This window comes from Enhydra lutris, unplaced genomic scaffold (genome assembly GCF_002288905.1).
Source record: "Enhydra lutris kenyoni isolate GAN:26980312 unplaced genomic scaffold, ASM228890v2 scaffoldscaffold59, whole genome shotgun sequence".
NCBI classification, from domain to species: domain Eukaryota; kingdom Metazoa; phylum Chordata; class Mammalia; order Carnivora; family Mustelidae; genus Enhydra; species Enhydra lutris.
In genome coordinates, this window is record NW_019154143.1 from 11,306,707 (window position 1) to 11,321,174 (window position 14,468).

At 39.0% G+C, this 14,468-nt stretch overlaps 1 protein-coding gene across 4 annotated transcripts in view; it reads right to left on the bottom strand.

Moving 5' to 3' along the window:
* Positions 1-14,468, bottom strand: part of LOC111158407 (anaphase promoting complex subunit 1) — a 101,336-nt gene that overhangs the window by 8,082 nt on the left and 78,786 nt on the right. For all 4 annotated transcript variants that reach the window (XM_022520400.1, XM_022520401.1, XM_022520399.1 and 1 more), the window contains 6 exons: positions 13,614-13,691; positions 13,191-13,258; positions 11,421-11,559; positions 9,091-9,177; positions 7,638-7,733; positions 5,810-6,008 (listed from right to left, as the gene is read on the bottom strand). In XM_022520400.1, coding sequence (XP_022376108.1) covers positions 5,810-6,008; positions 7,638-7,733; positions 9,091-9,177; positions 11,421-11,559; positions 13,191-13,258; positions 13,614-13,691 — 667 coding nt within the window. The remainder of the gene's footprint in view (positions 1-5,809; positions 6,009-7,637; positions 7,734-9,090; positions 9,178-11,420; positions 11,560-13,190; positions 13,259-13,613; positions 13,692-14,468) is intronic.

A 14,468-nucleotide genomic window follows, 5' to 3' on the forward strand; every position in this document is an offset into this window, starting at 1 on the left:
AAAGAAAAGTCAGTGAAAGCTAGATAAACTTTTGATTTTTATATTGTGTGCATCCTCTTGTCCTCAATAAATTCTTTTTTAATTCCTCAAAACAATAACAATAACAACAAAAAGCTACTTTAAAAGGATCACACACACCACTACCAAGTGGGACTTATTCCAGGAATGCAAAGATGGTTCAACATCTGCAAATCAAAGTGATATAGCACAATAACAAAACAAAGGATAATTAAGCAATTATTAATAAATTAAGAGGAGTCAAAAAAAGCCAGGGCGCCTGGCTCAGTGGGTTAAAGCCTCTGCCTTCGGCTCAGGTCGTGATCTCAGAGTCCTGGGATAGAGCCCCACATCGGGCTCTCTGCTCAAGCAGGGAGTCTGCTTCCTCCTCTCTCTCTCTGCCTGCCTCTCTGCCTACTTGTGATCTCTGTCAAATAAATAAATAAAAATCTTTTAAAAAATTAGAAAAAATTTAAAAAATAAATAAAGAGGAAATCATTATTTCCTTATTACAAATGTAGAATATTCTCATTTATTCCGATTTTCTGTAACTTTAAAACTGTTCATTTTTAAAACATTTTAAACATTATTACATCTAAAGATAATAAACTACTTCTTTTTTTTTTTTTTTTTGACAGATAGAGATCACAAGTAGGAAGAGAGGCAGGCAGAGAGAGAAGGGGAAGCAGGCTCCCCGCTGAGCAGAGAGCCCGATGTGGGGCCTGATCCCAGGACCCCGGGATCACGACCCGAGCCGAAGGCAGAGGCTTCAACCCACTGAGCCACCCAGACGCCCCCTTTTTTTAAAGATTTTATTTATTTGACAGAGAGAGATCACAAGTAGGCAGAGAGGCAGGCAAAGAGAGAGGGGGAAGCAGGCTCCCCAGTGAGCAGAGAGCCCGATGTGGGGCTCGATCCCAGGACCCTGGGATCATGACCTGAGCTGAAGGCAGAGGCTTTAACCCACTGAGCTACCCAGGCATCCCAGATAGTAAACTACTTCTAATAAAAAAAAGGATAAAAATCACATGATCATCTCAATAGATACAGAAAGGGCATTTAATAAAACTCAACATCTATTTATGATAAAAAACACTCAACAAAGTGGATATAGAAGAAATGCACCTCAACATATAAAGGCCATATATGACAAAGCTGTAGTTAACATCATATTCAACTATGAAAAGCTAACAGTTTTTCTTCTAAGACAAAGAACAAGACAAGGATGCCCACCCTTGTCACTTTTATTCAACATAGTAGTGGAAATCCTAGCCACAGTAATTAGGCAAGATAAAGAAACAAAAGGCATCCCAAATGGAAAGGAAGATTTCAAACTATACTACTAAGCTATAGGAACCAAACAGTTGGTATCGGCATAAATGCACGACCTCCATGGAACAGAGAGCCCAGAAATAAACACACATATATAAGGTTAATTAATTTACAACAAAGGAGTCAAGACTATACAGTGGGGAAAGGATAGTCTCTTCAATAAATGGGGATGGGAAAATTGGACAGCCATATGCATCTTACACTATACAGAAAAAATAACTCAAAATTAACGACCTGACTGTGAGACCTGAAGCCATAAAACTCTGAGAAGGAAACAGAGGCAGTAAGATCCCTGACATCATTCTTTGGTGCTGAATTTTTGGAACTGACTCCAAAAACAAAGGCAACAAAAGCAGAATTAAACAAGTGGGACTACATTAAAAACTTCTGCACAGCAAAGGAAACCATCAACAAAATGAAAAGGCAACCTGGCAAATTAAAAAAAAAAAATCTGCAAATCACATATCCAATAAGGGGTTAATACCCAAAATATATTTTAAAAAACTCAAACAACTCAACAGAAAAAAAAAAGATTGAATTAAAACATGTGCAGGGAGAGGCGCCTGGGTAGCTCAGCTGGTTAAACATCCGACTCTTGATTTCAGCTCAGGTCATGACCTCAGGGTCATGAGACTGAGCCCCATTTGGGGCTCCACACTCAGCACGAAGTCTGTTTGAGATTCTCTCTATTCCTCTCCCTCTGACCCTCCCCCTCCTCACATGTGCACTCTCTCTCTAAAATAAACAAATAAATCTTTTTAAAAAATGTGTGGGGAGGGGCGCCTGGGTTGCTAGTTGGCTAAGCATCTGCCTTTGGCTCAGGTCATGATCTTTGGGTCCTGGGATCGAGCCCCGCATCGGGCTCCCTGCTCTGCAGGCAGGTTGCTTCTCCTTCTGCCTGCTCTTCTCCCTCGTGTGCTCTCTCTCTCCCTGTCAAATGATTAAAAAATCTTTAAAAAAAATGTGCAGGGAATCCAAATAGACTCTTTTTTTTTTTCAAAGAAAACATAAAGATGGCCAACAGACTCATGAAAGATGTTCAACATCACTAATTATCAGAGAAATGCAAATCAAAACCACAATGAGCTATCACCTCATAGTTGTTGGAATGGCTATGATCAAAAGGCAGGAAATAAGTATTGGAAAGAATGTGGAGAAAAGGGAACTGTCTTACACTGTTGGTGGGAATGCAAACTGGTACAGCTGCTATGAAAAACAGAATGGAGGTTCCTCAAAAACTTGAAAATAGATCTACCATATATGATCCAGCAATTCCACTGCTGGGTATTTATCAGCAGTGGAATTGCTGGATCATATATGGTAGAAAGAAAAAAAACACTAAACCAAAAAGATATTTACTTAGTTGCAGCATCATTTACCATAGCCAAAATCTGGAACAACCTAAGTGTCCATCAACGGATGAATGGATAAAGATGTGGTTATATGTACATGATGGAATACTACTCTGCCATATAAATGAATGAAATATTGCCACTTGCAATAACATGGATAGGCCTTGAGGGTATTATGCTAACTGACGTAAGTTAGACAGAGAAAGACAAATACCATATGATTTTGTGTATATGTGGAACCTAAAAAACAAAACTCATAGATACAAAGAAGAGAGTGATGGTTGTCACAAGGGAAGAGGGCTAGAGGTAGATAAAGAGTGAAGGGAGTCAGATGTATGGTGAAGGATGGTAACTAACTAGACTTACAATCATGATCACTTTGTGTATATACAAGTAGCAACTTATGTTACACACCTGAAACTAATATAAATGCATTATATCGAAACCAATGCAATCAATTTTACCTCAATTTAAAAGTGATGGTTCTTAGGGCACCTGGGTGGCTCAGTGGGTTAAAGCCTGTGCCTTCAGCTCAGGTCATGATCCCAGGGTCTTGGGATCGAGCCCCGCATCAGGCTCTCTGCTCAGCAGGGAGCCTGCTTCCCCCTCTGTCTCTCTGCCTGCCTCTCTGCCTACTTGTGATCTCTGTCTGTCAAATAAATAAATAAAATCTTAAAAAATTAAAAAAAAAAAAAAAGTGATGGTTCTTCACTGAAAAATAAATGCAAATTTTGGTAATTGCAATGGCAAGTCAGATTTGGTAAAGAGCAATGTTGTAAACTACCAAATGCCCTAACGAGCAGTAAGAAAAACAGTAACTCAGAGCACTGTTTTAGAGACTGCTCCACTCACTGCCTAAGTTCATTACTTCATTACTTAAATGTGCAAATCAGAGACTCTGCAAAGGTTAAGAACACACTTCTTATCAACAGCAAAGGTCTGCCATAGATGATCATGCTGAACTGAATACAAACAGAATATCAAAACCCATGTAGTAACTTGTATATTTCCCAAAAAATGAGATTTTTTAAAAAACATTTTAAAACTACATAATCTTTTGAATTCTAAGAGAAAATGACAGAACAATGTAGTTGTTAATCAAACACGAGGAGTTTGAAATTGCTGTTTTCCATGTATACTCTTCGTAATCTGGTTTACTCTTTTTTTTTTCCAGAAATTTATTCCCTATATTACAGTAGATAGTTTTTACCTAAATTATATTCAAATGCAGGTTCTACTGGCTACTAACAGCTTTAAAACATCAAGAATTATTACTACTGCTATTACTAAGGTTAGTATTTACCCCAAACAGGTTGCTGTCAGGTATGTATCAGAAGTTATTTGAAGGAACTGAAGAGAATAAAAAGATCAAGATGTTGACTAAAAATCAATTTCAAACATATATCACACATTAGACAGGTTTCCAAAAATCAAAAGGCCCCTCATTTGCCTCACGTGAGGCATAAGTACTTCTACACTATTCCCCTGCAATCGTAAGTCTATATTTCTAAGCCACAGTCACATGATGTCCCAGGTTCCCACTGACTGACTCAAAGAGCTGGTAAAACAAACCTTCATTCTAAGCACACATCGAGTTTTCAGTGTACACAGGGCAGAAGGGAAGGCAAGGGAAGAAAACAGCCTGTTGACTTCATAGCTAGGTGACAGGCCATACCCCTAAGAAACAGCAGAGAGAGACCCGGGAAAGGAAACAGGATCTGATGCTAGAAAAGATAAAACAAGTTCTTAAGTGTCATGTGGCATTTAAAATGTATAAATAGGGGTGCCTGGGTGGCTCAGTGGGTTAAAGCCTCTGCCTTCAGCTCAGATCATGATCTCAGGGTTGTGGGATCGAGCCCCGCATCGGGCTCTCTGCTCAGCAGGGAGCCTGCTTCCCTCTCTCTCTCTGCCTGCCTCTCTGCCTACTTGTGATCTCTGTCTGTCAAATAAATAAATAAATTTTAAAAATAAAATAAAATGTATAAATATACATACATATATACATACGTACGTATATACATTCTTGTAGTGTATTAAGCAGAGTTAAATATATATTTTTTTTTTTTAAAGATTTTTATTTATTTATTTGACAGAGAGAGATCACAAGTAGGCAGAGAGGCAGGCAGAGAGAGAGGAGGAAGCAGGCTCCCCGCTGAGCAGAGAGCCCGATGCGGGGCTCGATCCCAGAACCCTGAGATCATAACCCGAGCCGAAGGCAGCGGCTTAACCCACTGAGCCACCCAGGCGCCCCTTAAATATATTTTTTAAAGAAGATGAAGTAAATAAGCAGAGTCCAATTCACCTAACTGAAAACATTACATCTAAAGCCATTCTAGCTTATATTCAGGTTTATCTTGGTTAACAATGAAAGAAAATGTTAAAACTAAAAAGCCTGAGTCCCAATATCTTAAAAGCACCAGGAACTCTGGAAACAGTATGGGGGTTCCTCAAAAGGTCAAAAATAGAACTGCCCTACAACCCAGGAATTGCACTACTTGGTATTTAACCAAAGGATACAAATATATTGATTTGAAGGGGCACCTGCACCCCAGTGTTTATAGCAGCAATGTCCACAATAGCCACAATAGCCAAATATAAAGAGCCCAGACATCCATCAACAGAAGAATGGATAAAGAAGATGTCACACACACACACACACACACACACACACACACACACACACACAATATTACTTGGCCATCAAAAAGAATGAAATCTTGCCATCTGCAATGACATAGTAAAACTAGAGGGTATTATACTAAGTGAAATGAATCAGAGAAAGACAAGTACCACATGATTTCATTCATATGCAGAATTTAAGAAACAGAAGAACATATGGGAAGGAAAGGAAAAATAAAATAAGATGAAAATAATGAGACGAACCATAAGAGACACTTAACTCTAGGAAACAAACTGAGGGTTGCTGGAGGGGAGGTGGAGGGGGATGGGGTATTTGGGTGATGGGCATTAAGGCAGCACTTGATGTAATGAACACTGGGTGTTCTATGCAACTGATGAATCACTAAATTCTACCCCTCAAGCTAATAATATACTATACGTTAATTAAATTGAATTTAAATAAAGAATTTTAAAAAATAAAAAAGCGCTGGGCATAATGCGATTATTACCTTGTAGCCACTGGTCCAGAGTATTATCAATAGTGCATTTTACAACAGGGAGGAACTCAGAGTTCATAAAGAGCCCCCTCTTAGGGTGATTCTGAAGCCGCTCCTGATGGCTCCTGGAGCTGAAAAACTCTAACACCAGCTTTATCTGCCAAAGTTCAGATGTTTCACACATTTCTCTTCTTCCTAGTCTTCTCATAGCCTTGAGGAGATAAAAGTAACAGCAGTCCACTTAATGAAAGAAAGAGTGAAATTGCTCTAATTGTCTCTTCCTTAGAGTTGCATAATAGAGTATTTTTAAAATATGGCTCATAGATCAATAAAGGGCAAAGGGAATCCATTCCATGTTTTGATGCAGTTAGCCCCAGAGGAGAGGGTGCAGATACATGTCCACCCTCTTCAGTGTGGTCCCCACATAAATAGCTTTTAGGTAAAAGCAACAAAGGCAAATGACCTTGGCTCAATGGCTCTGAAAAATGAAGACCCACTAGGTCTACTGCCATCACCTCTGGGAAACCCAAGTAGAGTACAATGACTTGGCCAGGGAACCCAGGGGTCAGAAGGCAAAACAATACTACTAATAATACTGTTCTTGGGACCCATCTGCAAAATCACCATGGCTGCAACCAGCAGGGATGTTCTTCTGTAGACACCTGCCCATGACTGTGAAGGGGTAAAGGTTCAGAGCATAAAAAGGGAACACTTTCGGCCAACAAAGGAAAAATAAAACTCATTATTTAACTGCTATATAGAGAAGCCCTGTGACAAACAGTGTTAGTGTGGACATCATAAAATCATACTTTCCAATTAAAAGATGTGGATGGATACCAGACAATAATGCCATTCTGGGCCTATCTGGTTATATTAGAACTTGCCTTTTAATTAAGAATATAACTTGACAGAATGTGATTTTCAGGTTTTGGGAAATTCTCTCCTTCCTAAGTGTCATTTCCTACTTTTCAATAAAGATTATTTTGCCATTAGAGATTACTTCCTTTGGATTTAGACACTGAGTCCCACATGCTTATCTATGAACTCACCATGTCACATTCACTTAAAGAATTCTTTAAAAATCACAGATCTGGACCTCATCCCAGAAAATTCTGTTTCAGTAGATGATACAGAACGGGACTTAAAGATCTGTATTCTGAAGATTACTCTATAAATTTAAGCCCAGTTAGAAAACTACTGGCTAAGCTTAACTGCAATTTTGGGTCTGAAAGGTGTGATACTATTAAAAAGTCTTGTGTATTACTAATAACCCAAAGTGAATAAATTGGCCTGATCCTTTAGGGAAGCAGTTAGGCATCACTTTCTGCATTACCACTTTTAGGCTCTTTTAAAACAGCAATAAAATAAAAGAAATTTAAAAATGAACTCCAGCTTCCTAAATCCCTACATACTAATACTATAACCTCTTGCACGCTTAATCACACAAGCATAATTTCACATTACTGTCATCACTAGAGTACTGTTTGTTCACTTACTGCTCATTTGCATTTCTTTTCCATGAAGAGGCTTTGCAGGAAGGAGACAAGAGAAGGATGCTAGGGAAGAAAGGCACGGAATGTGGTCTTCCCCTGATAGTCGAAGGAAGAGAAAAAAGGGGAGACTGGGAACCCTAGAGTTCCTGGCATCATAAATTCTAAGCTTTTTTTTTTTTTGTCATAAGTAAAGCTTTTAAGTTTTATAGGGTTTCCTTTTTTGAATTGCTAAAAGCAATGAGAAACCAAAAAAGATGTACACACAGGGAACCTTACCTCATTGTTCAGTATGTTAATTAAAATACAGTATAAATGTCATCAGAATTGAACTGGTTTTTGAACCATACCTGATCCATTGCTATGTATGCAGGCAGCATCTCTGGGGTCTCCTGAGTAACACATTCATACAGTACTGAAGAAAACAGATCCAGAATTTCCTGTTTCTGTGGAAAATTAGAAACTTTTTGTAGCACATCAATGTATATTCCAAAATCAATTCAACGTTGTAGAGCAACTACATGGCCCATTCTTAAGCTCAACAGTCAATAATACATAAGGTAAAACAGCTATCTCTTTATAAAAGCATAGTGAATGCAATACTAAACATCAATCAAATGTAGTAAAATTAAGTCTGAAGGGACAGTTAGGGCTCTAAGTGCTGTGAGGAGAGGAAGTATTGGCTGCGGTAAAATGAGCTGACAAGACACTACAGAGACGTGCCTTGGATTAGGCTGGCAAGAACAAGATCCAGAAAGAAAACCCAGCATCCAACAAAGATGCATAAAAACACCAAGCAGAACAGGTATGGAGGAGGCAGCACAACCAAACCCAGTTGGGCTAAAGGACAGGCACGGACTTTCATCAGAGACCTGCAGCCTTGAATGCTTGCCCAGCCCTTACTAGCTATGTGATCTTAGGCATGTGCTAGCTGAGTGGCAGTTTCCTCATCTGCAAACCTGGAATGATAAAGTACCTACCCTCAGAGTCAGAATCCATAAGAAAATTACATAAAATACTGAGCAAAGTGTCCAATAAATAGTTAAGATTCAGTAAGTTAAAGGGGTTACAATTATCTCACTTAGCCATCAAAACAACAATGTAAGGTAGGCTCTATCATAATCCCACTTTTAGAAACAAGGAAACTGCATTTTGGAGAGGCTAAAAAATTTTCCCGGAGCTACACACACTTATAGGCAACAGGCCCTCAATCCCAGATATCAAATTCCTACATCCAAACTTTGGATTAAATAAAAGATCTACTGGGCACCCTTTGAATCCTGAAGAGAACAAGTTTTATGACCAAGAGAAAAAAGCTATAAAATGCGAGGAAACAAATAATAAAATTATGTAAAAAATAAGAGACAGTAAACAATGAAAATATCAATCAGTACAAGGAGGCACATAAGAAAATATCACCTATTGAAATTAACGTCTTAGAAATCTTAAGTTGTTTCTTCTATCAAGGTAGGGAGTTAACAAATTTAATAATTTTAAACTACAAAAAATCTGGGGCACCTAGGTGACTCAGTTGGTTGAGCAACTGACTTCAGTTCGAGTCATGATCCCAGGGGCCTGGGATCGAGCCCTGCGTCAGGCTCCCTGCTCAGCGGAAAGCCTGCTCCTCCTGTTTATGCACTCCTGCTTTCTCTTTGTCAAATAAATAAGATCTTTTAAAAAAAAAGATTATGAAAAATCTGTATTTGCCAAGCAAAAATCATCCAATGTACCCGAGTTTTTTGGTGGTGTTCACAGATAAATAATAAGTTGTAGCCTGGCAGCTGAGTCAAAGATGATACATACCTGACCCATGTTCACAGTTGGTTTGCAGAAATATTCGGCAAATGACAGAAGTGCTGGATCAGAAGTAAATGCTGAAATTGTTTCTGGCTAAAAAAAATAAACAGCAACAAATGTGAAATACCAGAGGTTATTTTCCTTATTGCTCAAATTGTAGTATATGCAGTTGTAAGAAAACTACCTCACTGTTTTCATACAACGTTCCCATAAAGCCCAAGGTTGTACAAATCTGCTAGAGCTTCACCAACCTGTTCCGCTGAGAAGTTACAAGACGCTTTTTCACATAAGCCAAACATAAGCTACTGACTTCTCAAAAGGCCAATAATAAATGGGTCTTTCTTATACAACTTGCCCCCAAAAGGCTTTCCCCTCTCCCTCACTGACTGAAAAACAAATAAGAAACTAGAACTGAAACTGAAAAGGTAAGGCAAAAAGACTACCACTCAATCCACTCACTAAAAGCTAAATACTGTATGGATTCCACTGGTATGAGGATGCTAGAATAATCAAATTCCAAGACAGAAAGCAGAATGGTGGGCACCTGGGACTGCGAGCAGGAGCAGGAGTTGCTGTTGAATGGGTGCAGAGGTTCAGTTTTACAAGATGAAAGAGCCCTACAGATGGATGGTGGCTAATGACTGCGCAACAATATGAATGGACTTAACATCACTGAACTATACACTTAGGGGTTACAACAACAAACTTTGTATTTATTTTACCACAATAAAAAAAATTGGAAAAAAAAAGAGATTAACACTCAAGGTTCAAGAAAAGGGAATATGGAATACATGGAATACAAAGGTATTACAATTTTCCACTGAGGTTTATGTTTTGCTTCTGAATTCCCTTGAAGCAGGAAATTGAGATGTCTTTTAATCTTTACGGAATTTCCCAATTCAAAATCAAGTATAAACTTTTCTATTTTCTTTACAAATTAGATTAGGGTCTTTGAGATGGGCTCTAATTTATACAAGCAAGAGAGCTTAAGTTAAACCATATCCAAAAGTCCTTCAGAACTATTTCATAGACATCCTATCAAATACTGCCCAACAAAATTCATTAATGTCAACTACATCTACTTAAACCCTGGGAACTATTATAAAGGCTCAGTCGTAAGTAACCGGTCTAAAATGAAATATGAGTTAAAATAAATGCTATTTCCTTATGTGGAAAAACAAAGGTGGCTAATTTAGTCCCCTGGCTACCACTTAGCCAGTCCACCGGCCACATTTCTGCCTCTACCGCCACCCTCTAGGGGCTCTGATCACTTTATACTGCGACTTGATGTATCTTCAGCAGGAGCACATTTGCTCATGAAATTCCTGAAAACTATACTTAAACTGAGAAATTTTAATGTTAGTTTATGGAACACATTTCTTTTTTTTCTTTTTAAGATCTTATTTATATATTTGTGAGAGAGAGAGAGAGAGAGAGAACGCTCACAAGCAGGGCGAGCAGGCAGAGGGAGGGAGAAGCAGACTCCCCACTGAGCAGGGAGCCCGATGCAGGACTCAAACCCAGGACTCTGGGATCATGACCCCGGCATACGCTTAACTGACTGAGCCACCCAGGCGTCCCTGTGGAACACACTTCTAGTGTGGGGAACATATTTAACTTCTTAAGTATAGAGTAAAATACATACTGACCACGATAGGGATGAGATTGTTTCAAACACTCTTAATTTAACTGCTTTTTCATTTGAAATACTCTTAAATTAGCGGTCAAGTACTATGAGAATAATAAAGCAAACTGATCAAATAAACCTGTCATCCTTTTATCCTCACCAAGATTTAACCAACAAATGGGGGGTCTAAAGAAAAACTAATTAGCGCTACCTTGTAAAAATCTTTATCTATTTCTGCCATGAATTAGACAAATCTTAACAGATTTGAAGATTAATAAGTAAAATTACTACACTAAACATTTTTATAGTGTTAAGAAATACAGACCTGGGCGCTGGGTTATGGACATTGGGGAGGGTATGTGCTATGGTGAGTGCTGTGAAGTGTGTAAGCCTGACGATACGCAGACCTGTACCCCTGGGGCAAATAATACATTACATATTAATTAAAAATAAAGAAGATATACTGTCCCTACTGCTAAATGTAAGTCATCCTTAGAGTCCTGGCAGATGGCCCATATTTTACTGTAGCTGCTACATAAAACAAGAAACAGATCCAAGGTCATTCAGTCTTTATAATCTGCAGTGATGAGAGAGCAGATTCACCTAAATGGTACCATAAATGTTACCAAAGAAGTACATGCTTTGAGTGGGCTAGTGGGATTTGTAATTATTCCACCTCATCCTTCAGTTTTTAACCAGTCAATAATACCTTGAAAGCCCGAGCCTCAGAGTTCCTGTTGGCCACTGTCTGGGCCAACAAACTTTGCCACCCCATTGGATCTTCCTTGTAGGAGAGCTGACCTGCTCTGAGCTTAACATACAGAACTCCATCCTTAGAAAGGATTGATCTGGGGAAAAAAAAAAACAAGAATGAATTTTATGTGAGGTATTATTTGTAGTTCTCAGCTGGAAACACAGTGTCTCCCAACATCATGTTCACATGAGATGAAGCCTTCATCATTTTCCAGTAGGGTATATGATCATTTACTGTGTCTAAAATTAAATCAGTCCCTATGAGAAAGCCAAAATAAAGTTCTACTACTCTTTGGTATCTAAGTTCACAGAACTTAGTTCATGCTCTGCCTGCTCAAGTGTGTGCTTCAAAGGCAATATTTTATCTAACATTTCTCCATATTCCCTTTATCCTCTATCCACTGGAGGTACGAGATCTCTACTGACTGGCCAGCAGCAGGAAAAAATGGTACTGCAAATCTAAAGAGAACAACAGAGAAAACAGCCATCATATCTAGTTTAAGGGAAATATAAATTGGGACCAAACTATAAAAATTCTTTTTTTAATTAATTTATTTTAATATGTTCAGTTAGTCTCTGTATAGTACATCATTAGTTTTGGATGTAATGTCCAATGATTCATTAGGTGCGTGTAACACCCGGTGCTCATCACAACACATGCCCTCCTTAACACCCATCGCCTTGTTATCCCATCCCCCACCCCCAACCCTCTCAAACCAAATCGTTATGGGCTTATTAAACTTTCTAGAAATTTAAAGACTTAATTTACCCTACTCAAGGTATAAAATTAACACTCTGTTCATTAAAGTAATTACTTGCATATGACTATTTCCACTCAAAAGTTATCTATCATAATCTTAATTTTATAAGAACAATTCAACAAAACAGTAATAAAAATATCCAAGATGTGGTCTGGCAAATATCAATTGTTACAAAGTTCCCTTTCTAGATGGACATACATACCCGCCTTATTTTTTTTTTTCCCCATCTTTTTTTTTTTTTTTTAATATTTTATTCATTTATTTGACAGAGAGAAAGAGAGAGAACGCACAAGCAGGGGGAGCAGCAGGCAGAGGGAGAGGGAGAAGCAGGTTTCCCACTGAGCAGGGAACCCAATGTGGGGCCTGATCCCAGGACCTGGGGATCATGACCTGAGCTAAAGGCAGACACTGAACCGACTGAACCACCCAGGCACCACCCCAGCCTTACTCTTTTACACTGATTATCTTTTATTACTGCTCCAACAGATAATTCCATTACTGTACCAACTTAGGTCACTACAAGTTTCTCAATAAATAAATATAACTAACTACTTAGGGTGTCTTCTAAACTAAAACTCGGGCACCTGGGTGGCTCAGTCGATTAAGCATCTGCCTTCAGCTCGGGTCATGATCCCAAGGTCCTGGGATCGAGCCCCACATCGGGCTTCTTGCTTAGCGGGGAGCCTGCTTCTCCCTCTACCTGCTGTTCTCCCTGCTTATGCTTGCTCTCCCCAGCCCCCGTGCCAAATAAATAAATAAAATCTTTAAAAAAAAAAAAGAAAACTCATTTTCTAATATAAACTCCGTTTCAAAGTTACAGACCACTTTATTCGATATATACGCTACTGTCCTGCATGAGATCAAAGAATGACAAGGAACCATCCTAGATAATAATCTGCAATTTCTACCTTTCCATTTACTTCTATTCACTTCACAGACACATCTAAGAAATTCGGTATACTTACTTCAAGTGTTGTGTTCCCTTGCTTAAATCTATGAGCAGCTCCCAGTATCGCGGGCCTTTTACTTTAATCTGCCAAGATAAATGTGAACACAGTCAATCAAACGCTAAAAAGGTGCTAGTGTGGCAAAATGAAACCCACATTTCTCAGAAGAAGTAAAATAAGCCGGAAAGAGACACTGAAAAGTTAACAAGCTACATTACTACACAAAAATGTATATGAATCAAATTCTATGGCCATCTAACCTCTCAGTAAAGATCTGCAAGTAAAGACTGTCTCTGTTCATGATAATTCCTACCGGGGCTGCTTTCCTATTTCCTACAGAACACTGAGAAAGCAGAGGCTTCATCTCAGTTACCTTTGATGCACACTGATGTGGCTGAATTAACCTCTTGCACAGATCTCCCTAAATCACATCCCACTCACCTGCTTTAACAGGTGGAGTTCTGGAAGAAGGGTAGGAGCCATCAATTCTTCTTTGGTTTGTTCATACCACTGAGTACCCTTTACAGAAGTAAAAGAACAGCCACAATTTACTATGTAGTTAGGGGAAGCTACCAAGAAGAAACATCTCCATCCACTCCGTACTTCTCTTTCCCCACCGTTTCTATACAGATGGCCAGATGGCATAAAATGCTCGTTGTATCAAGTCTTAAGGGCTAAGTGTACAATCCTTTGGAAGGCCTGCATCACCTTATACCACTTCACATACTAGCAGTTCAGAATATCTGTACTTCTGAAGCCTCTGGGTTTACACACATGTCATCTTCTGGGAACGTGCCTTTGCTCAGCTGGCAAACCTCAGCCCAAACACTGTGTCTACCAGGACAACTTCCCCAGTCCTCAACAGCTGGAGGGGACAATTCTCCTCTGCTCCCCTGCATTCTACACATACCCCCATGCGCTACTCTTACTGCATCCATGCCTGGCTACCTAATAGACAGCAGGTCCCTAAGGAATACAAAGATGTAATTTTTATACCCCAGAGCCTTCGCACAGTTTGCTGCACAGAAGGTACTTAATAATATTCTGAATGAAGGAAGGATACACATGACTTACAATGTGTGCATCTAAATCAAAGATCTCTCATCAAATATGCTCTGCAAACAGATCTAGAATAGTTTTAACTCAAACTTGTGAACAAGGACATTTTCAAACTCTAGACTCTGGGGCAGAAGAGCAGCTGATGACTTCTACACTATTACCCTCCTAAACTACAAGTGAGCCTGAATGGCCTGACAGGATGTACAAGAACTTTAGAAGCTTCAATTTTTATAAAAG